At 39.7% G+C, this 18,341-nt stretch overlaps 1 protein-coding gene and 1 long non-coding RNA gene across 3 annotated transcripts; one reads left to right on the forward strand and one right to left on the reverse strand.

The window, feature by feature from the left end:
- Positions 1 to 11,082: 11,082 nt before the first annotated feature.
- Positions 11,083 to 12,362, forward strand: LOC148096268 (uncharacterized). Its single transcript, XR_015717217.1, has 2 exons — positions 11,083 to 11,586; positions 12,120 to 12,362. It is a non-coding gene; the product is annotated as an uncharacterized LOC148096268 (long non-coding RNA).
- A 477-nt stretch (positions 12,363 to 12,839) lies between these two features.
- On the reverse strand, positions 12,840 to 14,977 carry LOC148096269 (uncharacterized). Of its 2 annotated transcripts, XM_087836571.1 has the most exons (4): positions 14,528 to 14,977; positions 14,135 to 14,386; positions 13,469 to 13,558; positions 12,840 to 13,298 (listed from the first exon to the last, which is right to left on the reverse strand). In XM_087836571.1, the coding sequence occupies exons 2-4, from the start codon at positions 14,259 to 14,261 to the stop codon at positions 12,919 to 12,921; spliced, it is 597 nt and encodes a 198-aa protein (XP_087692697.1). In that variant the 5' UTR covers positions 14,262 to 14,386; positions 14,528 to 14,977; the 3' UTR covers positions 12,840 to 12,918. The 2 variants fall into 2 exon arrangements, with proteins under 2 accessions (XP_087692697.1, XP_087692696.1); XM_087836570.1 differs by having other exon boundaries at positions 14,135 to 14,977.
- Positions 14,978 to 18,341: the final 3,364 nt, after the last annotated feature.

Here is an 18,341-nt window from a genome sequence, read left to right on the forward strand (position 1 = left end):
GGTGTGTGTGCGCTCCAGCTTGGCTAACATGTGTTGGTGGTTTTCCACATTTTGCAGGATAACGGCTTATTACAGTAATGCCAAAAGTCTCCCCCTTCCTCTTCCTCTGGAGCCTTCAGTGTTGAGAGTTTGGCAGCTGCTCTGTATTGATTTTCACTAGATAAAGGTCTTCACGCAGGTCATGATCAGCCTGTCTGATGAGATGGGGAATTTGCCTTTTGATACATGGGAGTGTCAGAACCTCCTCTTCCTTTTAGTAAAACTGGTGGTGAAAATTCACTGAAAGAAAATGCAGTTCAGCTAAAGCACTCAAGCTCCTGAGAAATGCAAACAGGCCTCTGTCATTCCACCTATTGTAAGATTTCATAAGTAGCTGAAAACACCGTAGTGAATATTAACGAGCATAGACCAATCTTCCCTAAAGCTAAAAAAAAAAAAACGTGAAACAAACTTTGCATGAAGCATGATTATGATGTCATAATACAATCCCAATTTGAAAAAGTTGGTATGCTGTCTGTTACGCCCCTCTGCAGCCCCTAACCTCTTTGCAGTGTTCAGCTGTTGCTAATTGACCACACCTGGTGAGGTGTGGATAAAAGCATACCTGAGGCAGGCTTTCAGGAAGGCGCACCAGTCTTTGTCTTAGTGGTACCAGCTGTTTTAGCTAACTTATTATGTAATTTAAAATAAAACCTCTTCTTTGTGGTATTCTGGTGTTTATTTATATTGCAGCTTTTGAGCCAGGTCATAACACGTCTAAAATGTAAATATTGCAAATCTCATAAACTCATATTTTATCAAAAATAGAACATAGAAAATATATTAAATGTTTAAACTGACAAAGTGTACCATTTAAAAAAAAAAAAAAAGGTCACTCTGAATTTGATGGCGGCAAAAAGTCTCATAAAAAGTTGGGACAAAGGCAACAAAAGGTAAGTAAGTGGTACTAAAAAGAAACAAATGGAGGGACATTTTGCAGCTAACTAGGTCAATGGAAAGGATCAGTAACATGCCTGGGTGTAACAAAAAAATCTTAGAGAGGCAGAGTTTCTGGTAAGTAAAGATGGGGAGAAAGACACCAATTTAAAAAGAAATCCATTTACAAATTGTGCAATCTGGAGAAATATTTGTGCGCAAGGAACAAGGCTGAAAATCAGTGTTGAATGTCTGTGATCTTCAGGCCCTAAAGTGGCACTGCATTAAAAACAGACATGATCCTGTCACATACATCATCACATAGGCTTAAGAACACCTCCAGAAGTCTGTGAAGTTCAATGTTCAAAAGGTGAAACAAACTTTGCATGAAGCATGATTATGATGTCATAATACAATCCCAATTTGAAAAAGTTGGTATGCTGTCTGTTACGCCCCTCTGCAGCCCCTAACCTCTTTGCAGTGTTCAGCTGTTGCTAATTGACCACACCTGGTGAGGTGTGGATAAAGGCATACCTGAGGCAGGCTTTCAGGAAGGCGCACCGGTCTTTGTCTTAGTGGTACCAGCTGTTTTAGCTAACTTATTATGTAATTTAAAATAAAACCTCTTCTTCGTGGTATTCTGGTGTTTATTTATATTGCAGCTTTTGAGCCGGCTAAAGTTCTATCATGTGAAGAAGAAACCATAAGTGAACATGATCTACACATGTTGCCTTCTTTTCTAAACCAACCTCCTCATTAAAAGTGGACTGAGGCAAAACTGTTCTGTGGTCAGAAAAATCAAAACCTGGCATTGGCAGTTTGCACAACTGGAAAGGTACTATCAATGCTGAACGGTATATATAGGTTTTAGAGCAATACATGCTCCAGATGGGTTCTTTGTCAAACCAAATACTACAGCTATTACAACAGCATGGTTGCAAAAGCAAGAATTGAGCCACATTCCTCTCCCAGAAGTCCAGCAGCTGGTCTCTTCAATTCACAGATGTTTACAGACATCTTCAAAGAAGGGGGGGATGCCACAGGGTGGTAAACATGGCCCTCTGCCACCTTTCAGAGACATGTTGCTGCCATCAAATTGTAAATGAGCCAGTATTTTTGTTGTGTGAGATCAGTGTGATGTATTAAAATGGAACCCTGTATAGCTTGTAAAGCTTATATTACCATTATCGTAGCGCCTGAAATTTAAATCTGATATTGAAACACTGAGGAGGTCTTAGTTTTAAAATCCCTTCAATCATTGGCTGTTATTGTTTATGTCACAATTCAGTCTGAGGTATCCATAATGACTTGAGCAGTTTTGGTCCAAACCATTTCCATAAAATGATCCATAAGCATGGATTACTTTACAAGCCCAAGGATGAAAACATACCAGACATTACTGTAAGTGTACGTCAAAATGAAGATGATGACAGTGATGAGGAGGAATGAGTGGGGTTAAACTGGTGCAACTGCTCATTTATACCAACAAAAACAGAGAGTTTGTTGTAAAGAGCTATTTAAAAGTTACCCATGTAACTGCTATTTGATGATCTAATCTAATCCACTAACAGTAATTTCAGAGATCATCGTCCACCTTCATTATGTGGTTCTTTTCTGTTTTATTTGTCCAAGTATTTTCATGTTTAGCCATGTTACTGGCTCATTCACATCTGCTGCCCACTGTACAGCTGCATCCAGGATTTGAGCAGCTGGGTCTTACCAGTCTTATTGGTCTTATTTGGAGAGTATTTACAGATTGTTAAACTCACTGAACCACAGCTTGTCTGGTTTCTCTATAATGAGTTCTTGACCACGGGTTCCCTTTCAGAGCAAATTGTTTACTGAATAGCAGGAGAACATGTAGTATTTCCAGCCTTTTGTATTTCTTAAATCAGTTTTCACCTGCTTTGCATCTAAGTGTGTTTGGATTCTTTGTAGAAAAGGTTATAGTCAAAACATTTGGTTTTAGTTGCCAATTAAAACCAGCAGCATTTGTGAGCGCTCTTTTTTCTTTACTTCTTTCCAGTTACAGATCTACTCACAGCAGTTTATAAAACCATGTAACTAATCTTCAAAACCTCCTGTACAGTACATAACAGTAGTCATATAAACATGTCATAATCTTGTTTTTAAATGAGTTAAACATATTTATTTAATTACTCAGTAAATAAATGTTAATGGTACCTTTTAGATCCAAGAGTGAGCTGGTGTTCCACAGGGATCAATCCTAGAACCATTTCTCTTCCTGCTGACCATTTTACAGTTGATTGTTGGCTATTTCTGCTGGTAGATCCGTTATGTTTGCAAGTTCAAAATATATGTTTCATAGAATGCATGCACAAAGATATTTTAGAGAAATATCAGCATAGACCAATATAGCCTTTGTTGATACCAGCATATAGGCAAATATAGTGGTATTTACCAGGATCAGTGACCGAAATGTGTTATGTTACACAAATTTTGTGCTGGCAAAATCTTTAAAAGCTAAAAGAGTTTAAAACATTCTAATTATTTTTGTTACACTAAAGACTTCTTTGTATCCCTCGGATAAAACAAAAATAAGAAAAACGAAAAAAGTGTCGACTATCGGACAGATTGTTGTAAATACTGGTATCAGCACAGGAATTCACAATCACTATTATGATACTGAAAACATCCTGTCAACTCAATAAAAACCAAAAGTTCATTTAGATCTAAGCCCTTTCAGTTTTTGGTGGACAATGTTTGGAATCTGTTTAAACACCTAACACCAAATCAAAAATGACAACGAGTTTTTTTCTACTAATTATCTATTTATAGCTGTCTGGCAAGTGATCAGTTAGGAAACCCTGTCATAGATGATGTGAAATGTATTCTCTGCACTCTGCTTCTCACATTCACAGGTCTGAGAAGGTGTCTTAGCTGCCAAAGCTAGCTACGACACCAGCTGAAACTAAAATCTCTTACACTTCCAGGATCCTTAAAGGGTTTCAGATTCTCTCCTCAGATTGAATTTAATCAAAATTCTTTAATATGGCCTCCATAGTGATATAATTACTGATTTCATTATGGCCAGTATTATTCCTTCCATCGATGTAGCTGACAAATAACGACCGACTTAATCCCTCTTGTGTAACAGAGCATCTATCTAACAGGTGTACAGGTGTGCATTGCCTTAGGTGTGTGTATTTAAAGGTTATTAACACAAAAAGCGTTTTACATGTTCTTTACTACACTTTCTTTTTCACCCAAAGGTATTCTTCTTATCATAATTACCTTAACTTAAAACAGACAGAGACTGGCTTCTATCTAGAAACACAGACCAAAACCTTTAAACTTCATCAGGTAGACGGAGCACTGCAAATACCCCTTTGAACATTCACAAATATAGCAAATACAAAGAAGTACTGAAAGATATACAGTACATTTGCTGCTGCCTGTGCACAATAGTTACCATTTCTGTTTTAATAAATGTTCTGTCCAGTGTCACAGATGCCTGCTCTGTTCAGGGAAGGGATAACTGCAGATGGAAAAACAATCTTATTTCAACTAAAGTGGTCCTGACAGCAATTTACTAAGTTTATGTACAGACTATGTTACCTTTTTATAAACTCTCACTAGCTGTTTGTCTTTGCTTTTCAGTCTTTGCCAAGCAAATAAAACCATTTTGTTTTTCTGGGAGATTCCCTTCTTTGTTTTCTCTCAAAGTAAATAACCACCTCCCCTAACAGGAAAAAAATACAAATGGGGGCCCATTGCTAAAGTAATGAAGCCTCGAGTGTTTCACAGAATTAGAGACAAACACATACTTGCACAAATGCGAGTGCAGCTCAAGCTCAGATGTTGACACAGCTTTTCTTCCCCACATGCACGCTCCAAATTAATCCCCCCACATAAAGCAAAGAGTCCAAGGCTGAGATAAACTGTTGGAGTGACCAGAAAATGTTTGACAGAAAACTGTCAGGCAGTGCAAACTTTGGCTGAATGTGCCTCCTGAAACGAGTCCCAAATACCCTGAGTGTTTTATCCAACTTAATGCAGCTCTAATCCTCAAGATTAATACATACTGATTAATCTTTTTTCTCAGCTCTGCACGAGCCAAACTTTGACATATCACTGGGCTTGAGGTATCGTGTGTTTGCACACACACAGTGTTTTTAAAATGCTGAGGCTTGTGTCTGAGTCCAACTGAACTGCCTGCCTCGCTCATCCAAGAGTAGTGCTTTCATCTATCATAATGATGAAAGAGAGCATGATTAGGGATGGGTACCGGTATCCGGTGCCATTATAAGCAGTCAAAAGTCTGGCTGTACTCCACAGCAAAAGATGCAAACTCAGCAGCCTGCAACAAGTGCTTTAAGGTGATACTGTGAAAAAGAGTTAACACCTCGAATCTGATGAAACACCTGGCGACGCATAGCGGGGTTTTTTTTAAATGCCGAGAAATGCACCGTATTTGATAGCTTACTGCAAGACCTCACATCAAGCACATCTACTGCTGGCGTGGTGCCTGTTATTGGACCCGGAGTTAGCAACATCCCCCAAGAACCCGAAGAGTAGAGTCCTGGCCCCTAGCCCTGCCAGTGTAGCAGAAATGATGACGGATGATGATGGCAGCAGTAGCCGTTCTTCTCTGCGTGAGTAGCTTAATGTTGTTCGTGTGTAATTGACGTTGAGTAGGCTAACCACGTTATTACATTAACGCATGTAAGGTGAACTAGCAAACACCGTTGTAGCTACATGAGGCTGTCTTCTTGTTTGATGGCAGATACTCCCTTCACCCTGGTCAAAAAGGCTAAAATGACCAAAGAAAAAGTGGAAAACACCTAAACATGAGAGGTTTTTGGATAAAGTTGGTGTTTTTTTCCATTGATTAAGCACTGCTTCCAGCCAAGAGTGATGCCATATATCCCCTATAGCTGCAGAAAACGCTAACATTGTTATCTTTTTACAAAAAAACAGCTAAACATGAGAGGTTTTTGGACAAAGTGTGTGTTCTCCATTCTTTAAGCACCGGTTCAAGCACCGTTTAAGCACCGGCACCGTTTCAAAAGTACCGGTTTGGTACTGGTATCAGATAAAACCTAAATGATACCCATCCCTAAGCATGATGTGAGATTTGATTCTCTATCTGGGACACACACACATACTGAGTTTGAGGCCAGAGCTCAGACAGGTCTTGTCTCTACATCTTATGAGCAGTAGCTCCCAAATAGACACAATGCACTTGTCAGCAAAGGCGCGGGAACAAAGGCTGGGGTTGCTGGGGTGTAGTTAACATGCAAACATTTTGCTGTCAGTGTATAACCACACAGCAGACAGACCGAGACAGAGAGAGCTCAGAATAAAGAAAATACGGCATTCCTACTCTAATTAGTCTCAGCGGGCTTAAAATTGAATTTAAAAAACACATTGGTGAGCATTACGCAACTTTAGTTCTTTATGACAATATAACAATTATAAACACTCAGGAGACCCTGTTTGAGAGACCTTTAACTTTTGAACTTCAGATGGTGTGCGCATCATTCTGTACTGGGTGCACAGGTGCTGTTGTTTGAAAGCACTTCTGCCTCATCACATATAAGCTTGTCATAGAAACTGTGTTCTATAATAAGCATCTTAGCGACCTCTGCTGGTCAGAATCTGCATGTATGATAAGTGTTTTGTGTAAAAAACAGACCATAATTTCAAAATGTGTCTTATTTTAGTCAGAAAAACTGTTCATTTAGAGTATTTTATCATTAGGTGAACAGAATTTAATGCACATAGCCTAAGCCTTTGGCTAAGTTGTTATCGTTAAATAGAAAATTCTGTTCTCATGCAAAAAGTGCCAAACAGCTAATATGTCATCTGCAACATTTGACATAAAGTAAAGATTGCTTGAAAAAAATGTAAATATCTATTCAATTACTCAATTATTAACTCTGAAGAAGAGGAAGAAAATTACTTCCACCTGCCCCCTCAGCCTCCCTGGCAGTGCCCCTGCACCACCCCTACCCTGCAGCAGCGCCTAAAGACCACATGTTGTTTTTATTTTTAATGCTCATGTTGAAATAACAGCTAAAGTCAATCAGGTTATGTTCAAAGTTTAGTTTCTCATTTTCACAGCATAATCTTCATGGATGATATTTACAATTTTACCAAATTCTCACTTGTAGGGATGGGTATCAAAACCCGGTTCTTGTTGAGAATCGGTTCCCACTGTTTCAATTCCTTGGAATTGTTTGCCATTTTTGCCAACGATTCCCTTATCGATTCCAGTCGCCCGAATGACGTCACCACATTGCGGACCGTCATTTACCTGACAGAAAACATGGCGGCTCAAACGCTCAAAAGTTTGGTTGAACGGATGGCAACAGGGCAACTTGCAATACTTGCAAAGTATATTTCATTTAAGGGAGGAAACACTACGAACATGCAAAAGCATTTGCTCACAAAACACACAATGACCTTAAATGAATGTCGTGTTTTTAATTCCGCTCCGGACTCGTGAATCTCAACCCAGCAGCAGCGGTAATGTTTGCACGTCCTCTCCCGTTAATGCGGCAGGTAAATAATCAACTAACAGCGCTGCATTTAGGTAACCATGATGAGTGAGACAGACAGAGTAGGGGTGGGTTTTGATTATTGATTTATCGATTAAAATCGATTCTAGGTTGGATAACGTGATATCGATTCATTAAAATCCTGAATCGATTTTTTTATAGAAATTTATTTTGCCCGAAACGCCAGAATCTCAGGTTAAACCTCACTAAATTTCAACAACCACCAAAGAGCTAAAACAATAAATGAGAGCAGGAACACGGATTCTGCACAAAGACATAAACACAAAGCGCAGACCTGGATCAGAATCAGATGTTGCCTTTCTCACCCGATGGCACGGACACGGTCGGGGCTGAAAGCCGACAGCTCGCTGATTCTGGTCCGTCGGCGGGTCCATGCTTTGTGTTTACCCCCTTTTTGCGCTAGATTCTGAAGCTGCAGGTTTTATCTCTCTCCAGACAATATTGACTCAACGAGCAGCAAAAGAAGATCCAAACTTCACATAAACATCGTCATGGACTCCCTCTTACTTTTGCTGTTTTGCTTCCACCACGGTAAAATCACACTTCATGCACAGCTCTCTCTCTCTCTCACTCACTCACAGTATACTTCAAGAACAGTTTCCCATCTAAAAATCTGTTTTCTGCATTATTCGCTCGCTTGTTATGCACAAGTCTTCCATTATTTACAGCGCTGTCGGCCGCTGTTTTTTTCCTTTTACTTACTTCCGAAAAGAAAACCTAATTTCTGCTGTTCAATAGGCTACTGAACAAATTTAAACTTTTTAAAATTATGCAAAATTGCAAAACGCTTAGCTGTGTCTCTAAAACCTCTGTAACTTTGCTCTGCTTCACTTGAGCAGCATCAGGTACTGTTCATATGTTGATGAATGACTTTCTTTCATTTTTGATCTAGAATATTTTTATAAAATCCCAGGCCAGGAAAATCACCTTCACGTTTTTCTGTGTTCTATCCTCAGCTACTTTGACACAAAGTAGCAAGTGTCAGCTTTCTTTTTATAGATATAAAAATATGGAAATGTACTGATGCATGATCTGAATTATAATATTTCTGACTGTCTGAGGCAAAATTTCCCCGAATCGAATTGAATCGAATCGTGGATCGAATCGATTCTAGAAATCAGTGACGATACCCAGCCCTAAGACAGAGTCTGGCTGGCTCAGATGCTGGCAGTTCTCGCTGCAGTCGACCGGTAGCGTCTCCTTTCAGGCCAGGATTGATGAATGTCACCGAGCAGTGACTAAGTTTGTGGTAAAAGGCTTGAACCCATTTGCCACAGCAGATGCCCCCAATTTTCGGTAAGTGAATGTGTTTAATTGTAGGCATGGAGATTACTGAATATTCTTGTGTAATTCCTACGGAATAATTTATGTTATACTTTGTTATTGCTATAGAAGAATATTTATTTTATTATTTTACATTTACAATTTTTCTATCCTGGGGACCCTGTGACACCACATTGAAGAGTTGGGTTTGTAAGGCCATATACTCCTAAATTTCTATCGTGTTCAAAGAGAAGATATAAAACAAAGTTCTAAGCTAATCGACCTTAGTGTTCTCCTTTTTTAAAAAGAATCGATAAAGAATCGAATCGTTAAACAGAATCGAAAATGGAAACGGAATCGTGAAAATCTTATCAATACCCATCCCGCACTACTGTGATGTAGTGAACAACACTGAGATCAAAGCACTGAGCAACATCGTTTACATAACATTCACTTTACAAGGACAAAATGATTTAAAAAAAATCTTCACATACCAAAACATGATGCAATAGCTTGAAATAACACTTTGCCACAAATGCTGAATACCACACATTTTCATGCTTTTTATGGCCATGGTTTTTATCGATCATCTGGTCATAATACTGAACTCACTTTCATTTACATCATAATTCCACATGATTTTCCATGCTGGTTTCCTCCAACACTGGGATGAGGTACTCCTGTTCTAATGTAAATCACCATGTGTTCACTTCTGATGATTTCTAGCACCTGTAAATGTTGACTTCAAGTTTGACAGATACAGCTTTTCTGGGATTATCAATGATTAGTCTCAAGAAGAATGAGAGTGAAAAATGGTAAATGGGCTGATACTTACACTGTGTCTTTATTCAGTTTTGAACACTCAAAGCACTTTCTACTATAAGTCTCATTCACCAAATCACACACACATTCATACATTCTTTCATATATGACGTTATGTTTTAAGATGTTGCAAAAGGATACTTCGACACATGGATGGACAGGAGAATCTGGAAATCAATCCTCTATCCTTCCGATTGGAAGGCAACCAACTCTTCCACCACTGACATGCCTTTGTTCATTTGTGTTACTCCTACATTAATAAATTGTAAAATGCAGAAAAATCTGTTATTCAGCTTTTTTTTTTTTTAAATTGTAAGAGTTAAGTAAGTCATGTCTGTCATCTACATAACAATTCATAATATTTTAGGGTTTAAAGCACAGCTGTGCTCACCAGCCAGAGCTGCTTCGGTCTCCAAAGCCCCTCCCCTGCACCCCTGTGTGGCACAGTAGCCATCAGTGTTGATAGGCTATTACCAATGACATGTAACCAATCAGATCCAAGACTGGACAGTGCTCGCAGCTACAAACAGAGAGAAGCAGCTGCATCCGAGCCAGAGGAGTTCATTTTTTAATCGCTTTAAAGGGGCATCAAAACAAAACACCAAGTATGTTCCATTGCATTGCTAAAAATAAATCCAAAACAGGATGCAAACACTACATTGAGGACTCTACAGTGGAGCTTTCAGGTTATACTGAACCCCGGGGATTCAATAATGGCATTACTTTAAAAATGGAAAGCCTCATTGGATGAAGCCAAAAATGTCTTGTGTTCCAGCTGAGCTCTGCAGATGTTGACCAGCTGCATATCAGACATGAGGAAAAGGTTGTTTAGGCCTGTGGTATACTGTACCTGAACTCTGCTGTATTTTAAACTAATAGAAGCTGTTTGTTTTTACCACAGTTGCTGCTGTGGCTTGTCAGTGTGTGCCTGCTAATGTGAGGCTGAATAACACTGAAGCTCACTCTTAATCCCAGGATAATGTTCTTATGTAACAATAATATTTTAACAACAACAATTATTTGTGTCTGATGACATTTGTCCATTAAAAATGTAATTGTAATTGCCACCCAACCCATCCTTGCTGGTGCTCCTTTGGGGAATAAATACTGATGATTGGGTGTTTTAATTTTTTTTTCCTGGGTGGGTGACCTAGTGTTTTGATTTTTTGTACAATTATTAAGCTTTGATTTCATCATTGGTTATCATTACTAGTCTTTTGGTTCATGGTTCTGTGATTTCTAGTCCTTAGGTTTTGTCTCTTTGTTCCCTCTGGTTCCTAGTCAGTCATGTCTCTGTGTGAAGCCGTGTCTTTGGCTGTGTCCCAATCCAGCGACCGCACGCTCCGGAGTATGCATTTTGAGGCCTATTACATCACAGCGACGCAACGACGGCTGTCCCAATCCGAAGTGTACTCCAAATGCACCGTCGATTTCCCCAAATTTCAAGCGTTGTCCGGTGTACGCTTCGTGGTCCCATATATCCCACAATTCATAGTAGTAATGGGTCGGTCGCGAACGAAATGGCTCTTACGGTGTGTTCACACCGAACGCGATGGACGCGAACAAAAACGCCCCAAACGCCCCTAATTTGACGCGTGCACATTCGCGCCTCAACGCGTGTCCAAGAAAAATCCATCGCGCGTCAAAATATCATATTTTGACGCGCGTGAACCGGAAATGTGGGAGGGATGTGGGAGGAAGTTGTGCCAGACCGGTATCTTTGCAAGATGGCAGCTGTCGAGTTAGCGCTTGAAGAGAGAGTCTCCCTTCTCTATGTACTGTGGAGAGCAGAGCAGCGGCGTAAAAGACGCCCTCGCCGTACCTGGGTCCATCAGGTCCTCCAGAGGCGTGAGCAGTTTGGTGAGTTTCACCATTTGCTCCAGGAGCTGCGCCTGGATGACGGCCGATTCCAGCGACATCACCGTCTTTCACTCGGCCAGTTTGAGGACCTGCTTCCCCGGGTCGGTCCCAGAATCGCCCGCCTAGACACCAATTACAGGCGCTCAATCCCACCTGCAGAGCGCCTGTCCATCTGCCTGAGGTTAGTAAAAGTATTTAATACGGTAGTCCTTTATTGATACCTGTGCTAATACATGCTAAACCATCCATTTTTACACTGCTAACATGGATGTGCTATGCTAACAGTGAATGTGGTACGGAGACGACTGTTTATAATATTTCTAGTGATACTCAGAAGGTCTCATCAAGTCCCGATTTAATTCGATTTATGCTGTTATCAGTGTTTGAATGATAGCATGGCTGTGGTGTCATATCAATGTATGCGCTCGGTGTTTGCTGATATCAAACTGTAGCATTAGGACCACTGAGTTAACCTTTGTAGTGATACTCACTCCTTTTTATTTAGACCTGGTTTAATTCTGGGATAGTTGAATATTTGTATATAATCCCCGCAGACTGTTTTAGATTATATCTAATATATATCATGTAATTATCCTTATAATTACAAAAGGTTTTATGTAAGATTTATGTTTTGCAATTTGTAATTTTGTAATTTCAATAATGTATTTTGTAACTGCAGTACACATAATACTCATTTTAAACAATTTTGTCCAGGTTCCTTGCCAGCAAACAACTCCTCCAGAGAGGCTGTCCTGGTGAGGGAAGAGTTCATGGCTCACTTCTCGGTGGAGGGAGCTGTGTCTTGGCAACCAAAGGAGTAACCTGTTTGAAGTCCGAGTGACTTCCCCACAACGGCTCTTTTAAGAGCCACCCACAAACCTCTAAAGAGTGTTCCTGTCCTTTTAATTTTTTCTTAATAAATGGAGCTCTACTCCAAAATAAACTAACCTCTTTTTACTCTCTTAAGTAACTTGTCTTCACTATGTTCCTATATACAGTGTGGTGGAAAAGTTTGGGCAACCTTATTAAAAGTCATTATTTTCCTGTATGAATCGCTGTTACAATGAAAAATGTCAGTTACATATATCATATAGGAGACACACACATTGATATACACTAAATATTTATTTCATTTCTCTTTTTTTGCGTCGCAAATTTATGCACCTGCTTGATTTAAACAGTTATTGCACACTTTCTGTAAACTGCATTTCACTTCTCAAATATCACTGTGTGTGTCTCCTATATGATATATTTAACTGACAATTTTTATTGTGACAACCAATAATTTGTACAGGAAAATAATTACTTTTCACAATGTTGCCCAAACTTTTGCATCACACTGTATTAGTATGTTTTGTCATTAGTATAATATGAAATAAATTCTACTTGTGTCAAGTCGGGTGCCAATATTTGCTGTGTAGTAGAACAGAGACATTTGTCATTATAAATGTTTATTTGAAAAAATATATAAATTCATTAACAAAAACATTTATCATAAATATATGAAATTTAACTATTTACAGAGAGACAGGAATAAAAAGGACCCAGCTTGGAGTGGAAGAGCCTCAGGGAGAAGGAGGAGAAAAATAAGAACATTGTTTCTGCCCTGGAGAGCTGCTGCCTCATCAGAAAACCACTGATCATTAGGGTCCAATGTTTCCAAATTTAACACAGCTGTGCTGTTTTCAAAAACTAATTTATAAATTTGAAATTTCACGAATTCTCGTGTCTGAGGCGGCATGCTCTCCAGAACAGGAACAAGGCCGAGGAGGAAATGTTCTGTTGGAGACGGGCGTGGCCTCTTTAGGGACTCCAGGATGGCCAGCTCCACCGCCGATGGACCGTCCTGGGACCCGTCCCTCGCCCGCCTTCGAACTGTCCTCCTCTGTGGGCCTGTAAAACACAGCACAAAACAACACAAAGTAATGAGAAGGCTGCTACTAGATTTTCATTTTCAAAATTGAAAAAAACAGGATATAAACAGATTGGTTGTAGATATTTAGTAAAGGTGATCACAAGGGAATTCAAGCAAGTAAAAAGCTGTCAGTGCTTGATGTTCATACCTGTGGGTGCAGCAGCAGGAGCTGAGGGACCAGGGACTGGAGAGCCAGGAGAAGAGACAGTTGAGGACTCTGCTGCATGATTACTTGACTCTATCAAGACAATATTAGATGTTAACAGGTTGAAAACAACAGTCATAGAGAATATTATATTATTATATACTTATATACTTATTATTATATACAGTGGTCTCTCATTTATTGCAGCACATGAACAGTAGTCACAGTTCTCACAAGTTGATTCTCAAAGTGCAAACCTTTGTCGATTTTAAAACGTAAAAGTATTATGCCGCGCTTTTTCTCCGTCTGCGGCGCCACTTTTGTGCGCCTTTTTTGCTCCCGGTGCAGGTGTCTATTTCCGAATGAGGGTCATAGTTATGAGTGTTTTTGTGCTGTTTTTTTCTATTGGACGTGATGGTTATCAAAACCAAACATGATAAGTTTGGCAAGCGCAGGAGACACAACACGGAGGAGATTTGTCATTTGGGCTGCAGAATGCAATGCGCATCGTTGAAAGCTGTACGGTGCAATAAATAAAATCAGCGAAAAGGCGAGGCAGTGACGGACGAACAGCGGGACTACTGTATACTGTTTATTAATAAACAAAATATGTTCCTGTATGACAACACGCATAAATTAACTGCCTACATTAACTCATTGTAAACATACCTTCTGACTGACACTCCCCTGCTGCCTCTTCGGGCTGTCCCTGGTCCTCGGGGGAGAAGTTCTCCACGGTCCGCACCATATTACCGCTAGTCTCCCGCGGGGTGAGGAAGGGGTCCAGAAACCCCATGACCGTGAAGAACTTCCATTTTCTCCCTGATCCTGCTGCAGACCCACTCCCCTTCTCCTTCTCTGTCTTCTTCTCCTTATTATACGTGTCCCTGAGGCTCTTCCACTTTCTCCTGCAGATGTCCTCTGAATAAACGCATTATCTTGTTAGCGGAAAGGTATTTGTACATCAGTGGGAAAATAGCGGGACAGTAGGCGGGCTTGCTAGCTTTTGCGCGGGTACATCGGGTCAGTCTGAAAATTAAAAAGAAGAAGGAATGAACTTACCAGGTTGCCCGATCTCCTCACTTATGTGTCTCCAAGCTAGGTCCTTTTTATTCCTGTCTCGGTAGAAGTAGTAGCTAGCATCATATAACTCCGGGTGATTAGCCAGGCTCTGATTAGCTTTTCCTCCATACTGAATGAAGAATGAAGGGCTTTGGCTGGATCTGCCCCTTTGACCTAGGTCAGAGCCACGTCACCAGGCTCCTGATTGGTTGTCGCGGCGCGATTTGACGCTGGAGTTCAGCTTTTTCCAACTCGAGCGGTAGACGCGAAACGCGCGTATGCACAAAATGCAACACAAAAACTCACGCGCGTGGTTTTATTCGCGAGTCAAACGCGCCAGACGCGCTACACTGACGCGCGTTTCACGCGTTTTGGCGTTTTCGCGACGCAAATCTGCTTCCGAATTTTCGCGGGACCCACAATCGCGCGTCATCGCGCCTTTCCATTGACTTTACATGTAAACCTGACGCTCTATTCGCGTCCATCGCGTTCGGTGTGAACACACCGTTAGAACTGACTCTTTGACGTGAACGACGCGTGCCGGCTCCTTATCGCGAGCCCTGTTTTCACCCTCTTTCTCTCGCACTTTTTTCCCGCTTCACTCAGAATACGAGCCTTGTGGTTTAAGCTGGGAAGAGGGGGGAGGGGCGGTAGTTACACTCAGTAGCACAGGAACAGATCAGGAGGGAGAGAGAGAGAAAGAGAGCCAGGGACAACAACGTCACATTAGAAAGGTATAGTAATCATCCACAACTATTTTCAGTTGCAGATGATAAAGGATTCAGAAAGTTTATTCATGCAGGTCCATATGACAGAGAATATGCATGTTCTTTTTGTTTTCATATTATAATTTATATTTAATTGTGTTGTGGTTTGCAGTGTTTTGTGTTGTTTCACTTTAAATTTGTAAAAAGAAAAAGCTGAAAATTTAAATAGTTAAAAGTTGAAATGTGAATAGTTGATTTTTGTGTTATATGATTTATTTATTACGTTTCATGTGGAGTGAATAAATAAAAGTATATTCACAGTGGCCCCTACAGACAAAGCACATACAAACTTCAAATTACGTACGAACCCTGAAGCACGGACAAACTCCAAAACACGTAAAAACTCCAAAACACGTAGAAACACGTAAAAACACGTACAAACTCCGAAGCACGTACAAACTCAGAAGCACATAAAAACTCAAAACACGTACAAAAGACAACAGAAGTGGTCCAGGATGCTGGGCGCAGTGTTGAACTTTTGTTACCTAGTGGCTACACAAGCCAGCAAGTACCAACGACCGGATTTGGTGTGTGGTAGTAACAGGTAAATGAACATTTTTTTAATTATTTGACTATATATGAATGCTTGTGTATAAATACACAAACAATACACATATGCTTTCATGCTTTCAATTGTGTAATTTAAGTGATTTAAGTAGCTCTGTTTTGGAAGTTCAGTTCATGCTAGAAATGTGTTTTGGAGTTTGTACATGCTTTGTCTCTAGGGGCCACCGCCTATATTTATATATAAACATATATAAATGAAACCACTTTTTTTTACATTAGTAATTCCTTTTGTGCATAATTTTATATTATTGTTAATAATAAATTAATTAAAGCAACAAAACAACCTGAAGAGCCGGTTCGGAGCCGAAAGAGCCGGCTCTTTTTAGTGAGCCGAACCGAAAGAGCCGGTTCTCTAAAAAGAGCCGGAAATCCCATCACTAATTCATAGCGCGGCGGTGGGTGTGGATAATTTTATTTTGCGAATAAAACGGCTGAAGCGGAGCGGCCGAAAAGTAAACTTTCAAAAGAAAGTACAGTACTGAATATGTCACTTATTTATGTGCAAATGTTTAATAATGAAGAACATTAAGACATTACTGTTGGCCACATGTCGGCAAAGTTAAAAACATTAGCGATGTTTGTACTAACTTGGTTTTAAAGCCTTTACTGTAAAATATACGCCGTTCAATAGTCGACCTGTTACAGAGAATGTGATGATTTTATGGATAATTAAAGTCAGTCATATATCCACAAACACAACAAGCTGAAAATCAGTGATGCTGCTCGGTTTGCAGTAGTGATGGGTAGATGAGGCCTCGTGAAGCGTTTCAGCACATTCCCCAAACTGTATCCATACTGTGTCGACACAGTGTTGCTGTTTTGCTCCATACTGACACCTGCTGGACCTTAAATATCATTGCAGGCAACTTACTTGAGACTCAACAGACCCTGATTCAAATACCTAGTCATACTTGTATACACTATAAGGTATTGTACACTCCATGGAATCATTTTATATCTTTTACATTGCAAATATTGTAGACATCTTTAAAATGTATTGTGAATGACATTAAGTGAAAATTTAAATGAAAGTATTGTGAATGTAATATTACCCATTTAAATGTAATTGACTCAAGAGTTTATTATAAATTTCTATTCAGAAAAATAAGTTCATCCAATGTTTTTGCATTCAATCTATTGCGTTTTTCTGACACCATTTTCCCAGCTTTGGAAAACTCACAGGCATAGATGAAGCTGTGGTACACAAAAACTGTAAAGCCAGGTGGAAAAGGTTCGGATAAGATGTCTTCCTATTCCCCCAGTACGTTAAAGGATCCTCTGATCTTGGAATGTTTCTCTCCAACACTCTCCACAATACTAAGGGGTTGGCAGTCCTTTATAATAAAATTCAGGACTGCCTGGTCCAGAACAGTCTTCCTAGATGCTTGATTTCAAAATAATAAAACACATATTAATTTAAAAGAAAAAAAAAGAAATGATAAAGCTGTTCAGTGTCAATATAGCCCGACCTGTGTTCATTCTCAGTGTGTTTGTCTCCTCATTTTCATGTTTGGCTCTGTAATGCCTAAACACTGAGGAGGTGCTTTTGTTTGTGTAAGAAAGCTCCACAGAACAGATGTGACATTTAGCCTGCATAAAATGAAATAAATAATTTACACTGGAAGTCACATTGCTGTTTTTCCTATTCTGATAGATTACACTGAAACAAAGACAGACAAACTATTACCTTATTTGCAGTTAAAAGATCAAAATGATCCCACACAGCAGAAACATTTTTTTTTCTTTCGGGCTCCATTTTGTTATGGAGAGATATGTAATTTTTTTTATCTTTGCGAGAGTAATTTTGTGTTTGTTTGTTTTTTGATGGCGACTCATTCTGTTGGCAGATGCGGATGGGGTACCTTTTAAACACAGTTTGGCGCGTTGGCAATGATCGATACAGCAGCTGTATCGATCACGTGACGTTTTCTTAAAGCGACGCATGCACCGATACAGAGACCGGCCCACCATTATAGGAAAACCCATAAATCCTTTGAATGAAAACAAACGCTGTTGTCACAGTGATGTACACAGTCTTGTTGGTATATATCAGTCTAATAAACTTAAACCTACACCATCCTCCCTATTCTGGTATTCTAAACAGCACCCGGAAGTAGACTGCTTGGTCGAGTTATAACCTCCTGAACTATCTAGAAGACTTGGTGAAAACCTGAAATTAAGACAGAGAAGACTAGAGGTGAGACATGATCATTACTGATTACTGATGACAGATTTAGATATATTTTCATAAACCATTCATTTGCCACATCAATAAACAGCATGGCAGGGCAAAATATTTTTTCTAACATAGCAATCTTTAATAAGTGAAAGGAGATACGCTGTAAAAAAAAAAATCTGCAAAAATACAGTACAATCTACTGTATAAACGTGAAGGAATTTTCCGTATTAGTCATTTACAGGTATTTTTCTGTATTTCTCAACTACTGCAATGCATTGTGGGAAAAAGAACCCGAAAAGGA

The sequence above is a fragment of the Neolamprologus brichardi genome, chromosome 23 (assembly GCF_056152115.1).
Source record: "Neolamprologus brichardi isolate AB-2024 chromosome 23, ASM5615211v1, whole genome shotgun sequence".
Taxonomy (NCBI): domain Eukaryota; kingdom Metazoa; phylum Chordata; class Actinopteri; order Cichliformes; family Cichlidae; genus Neolamprologus; species Neolamprologus brichardi.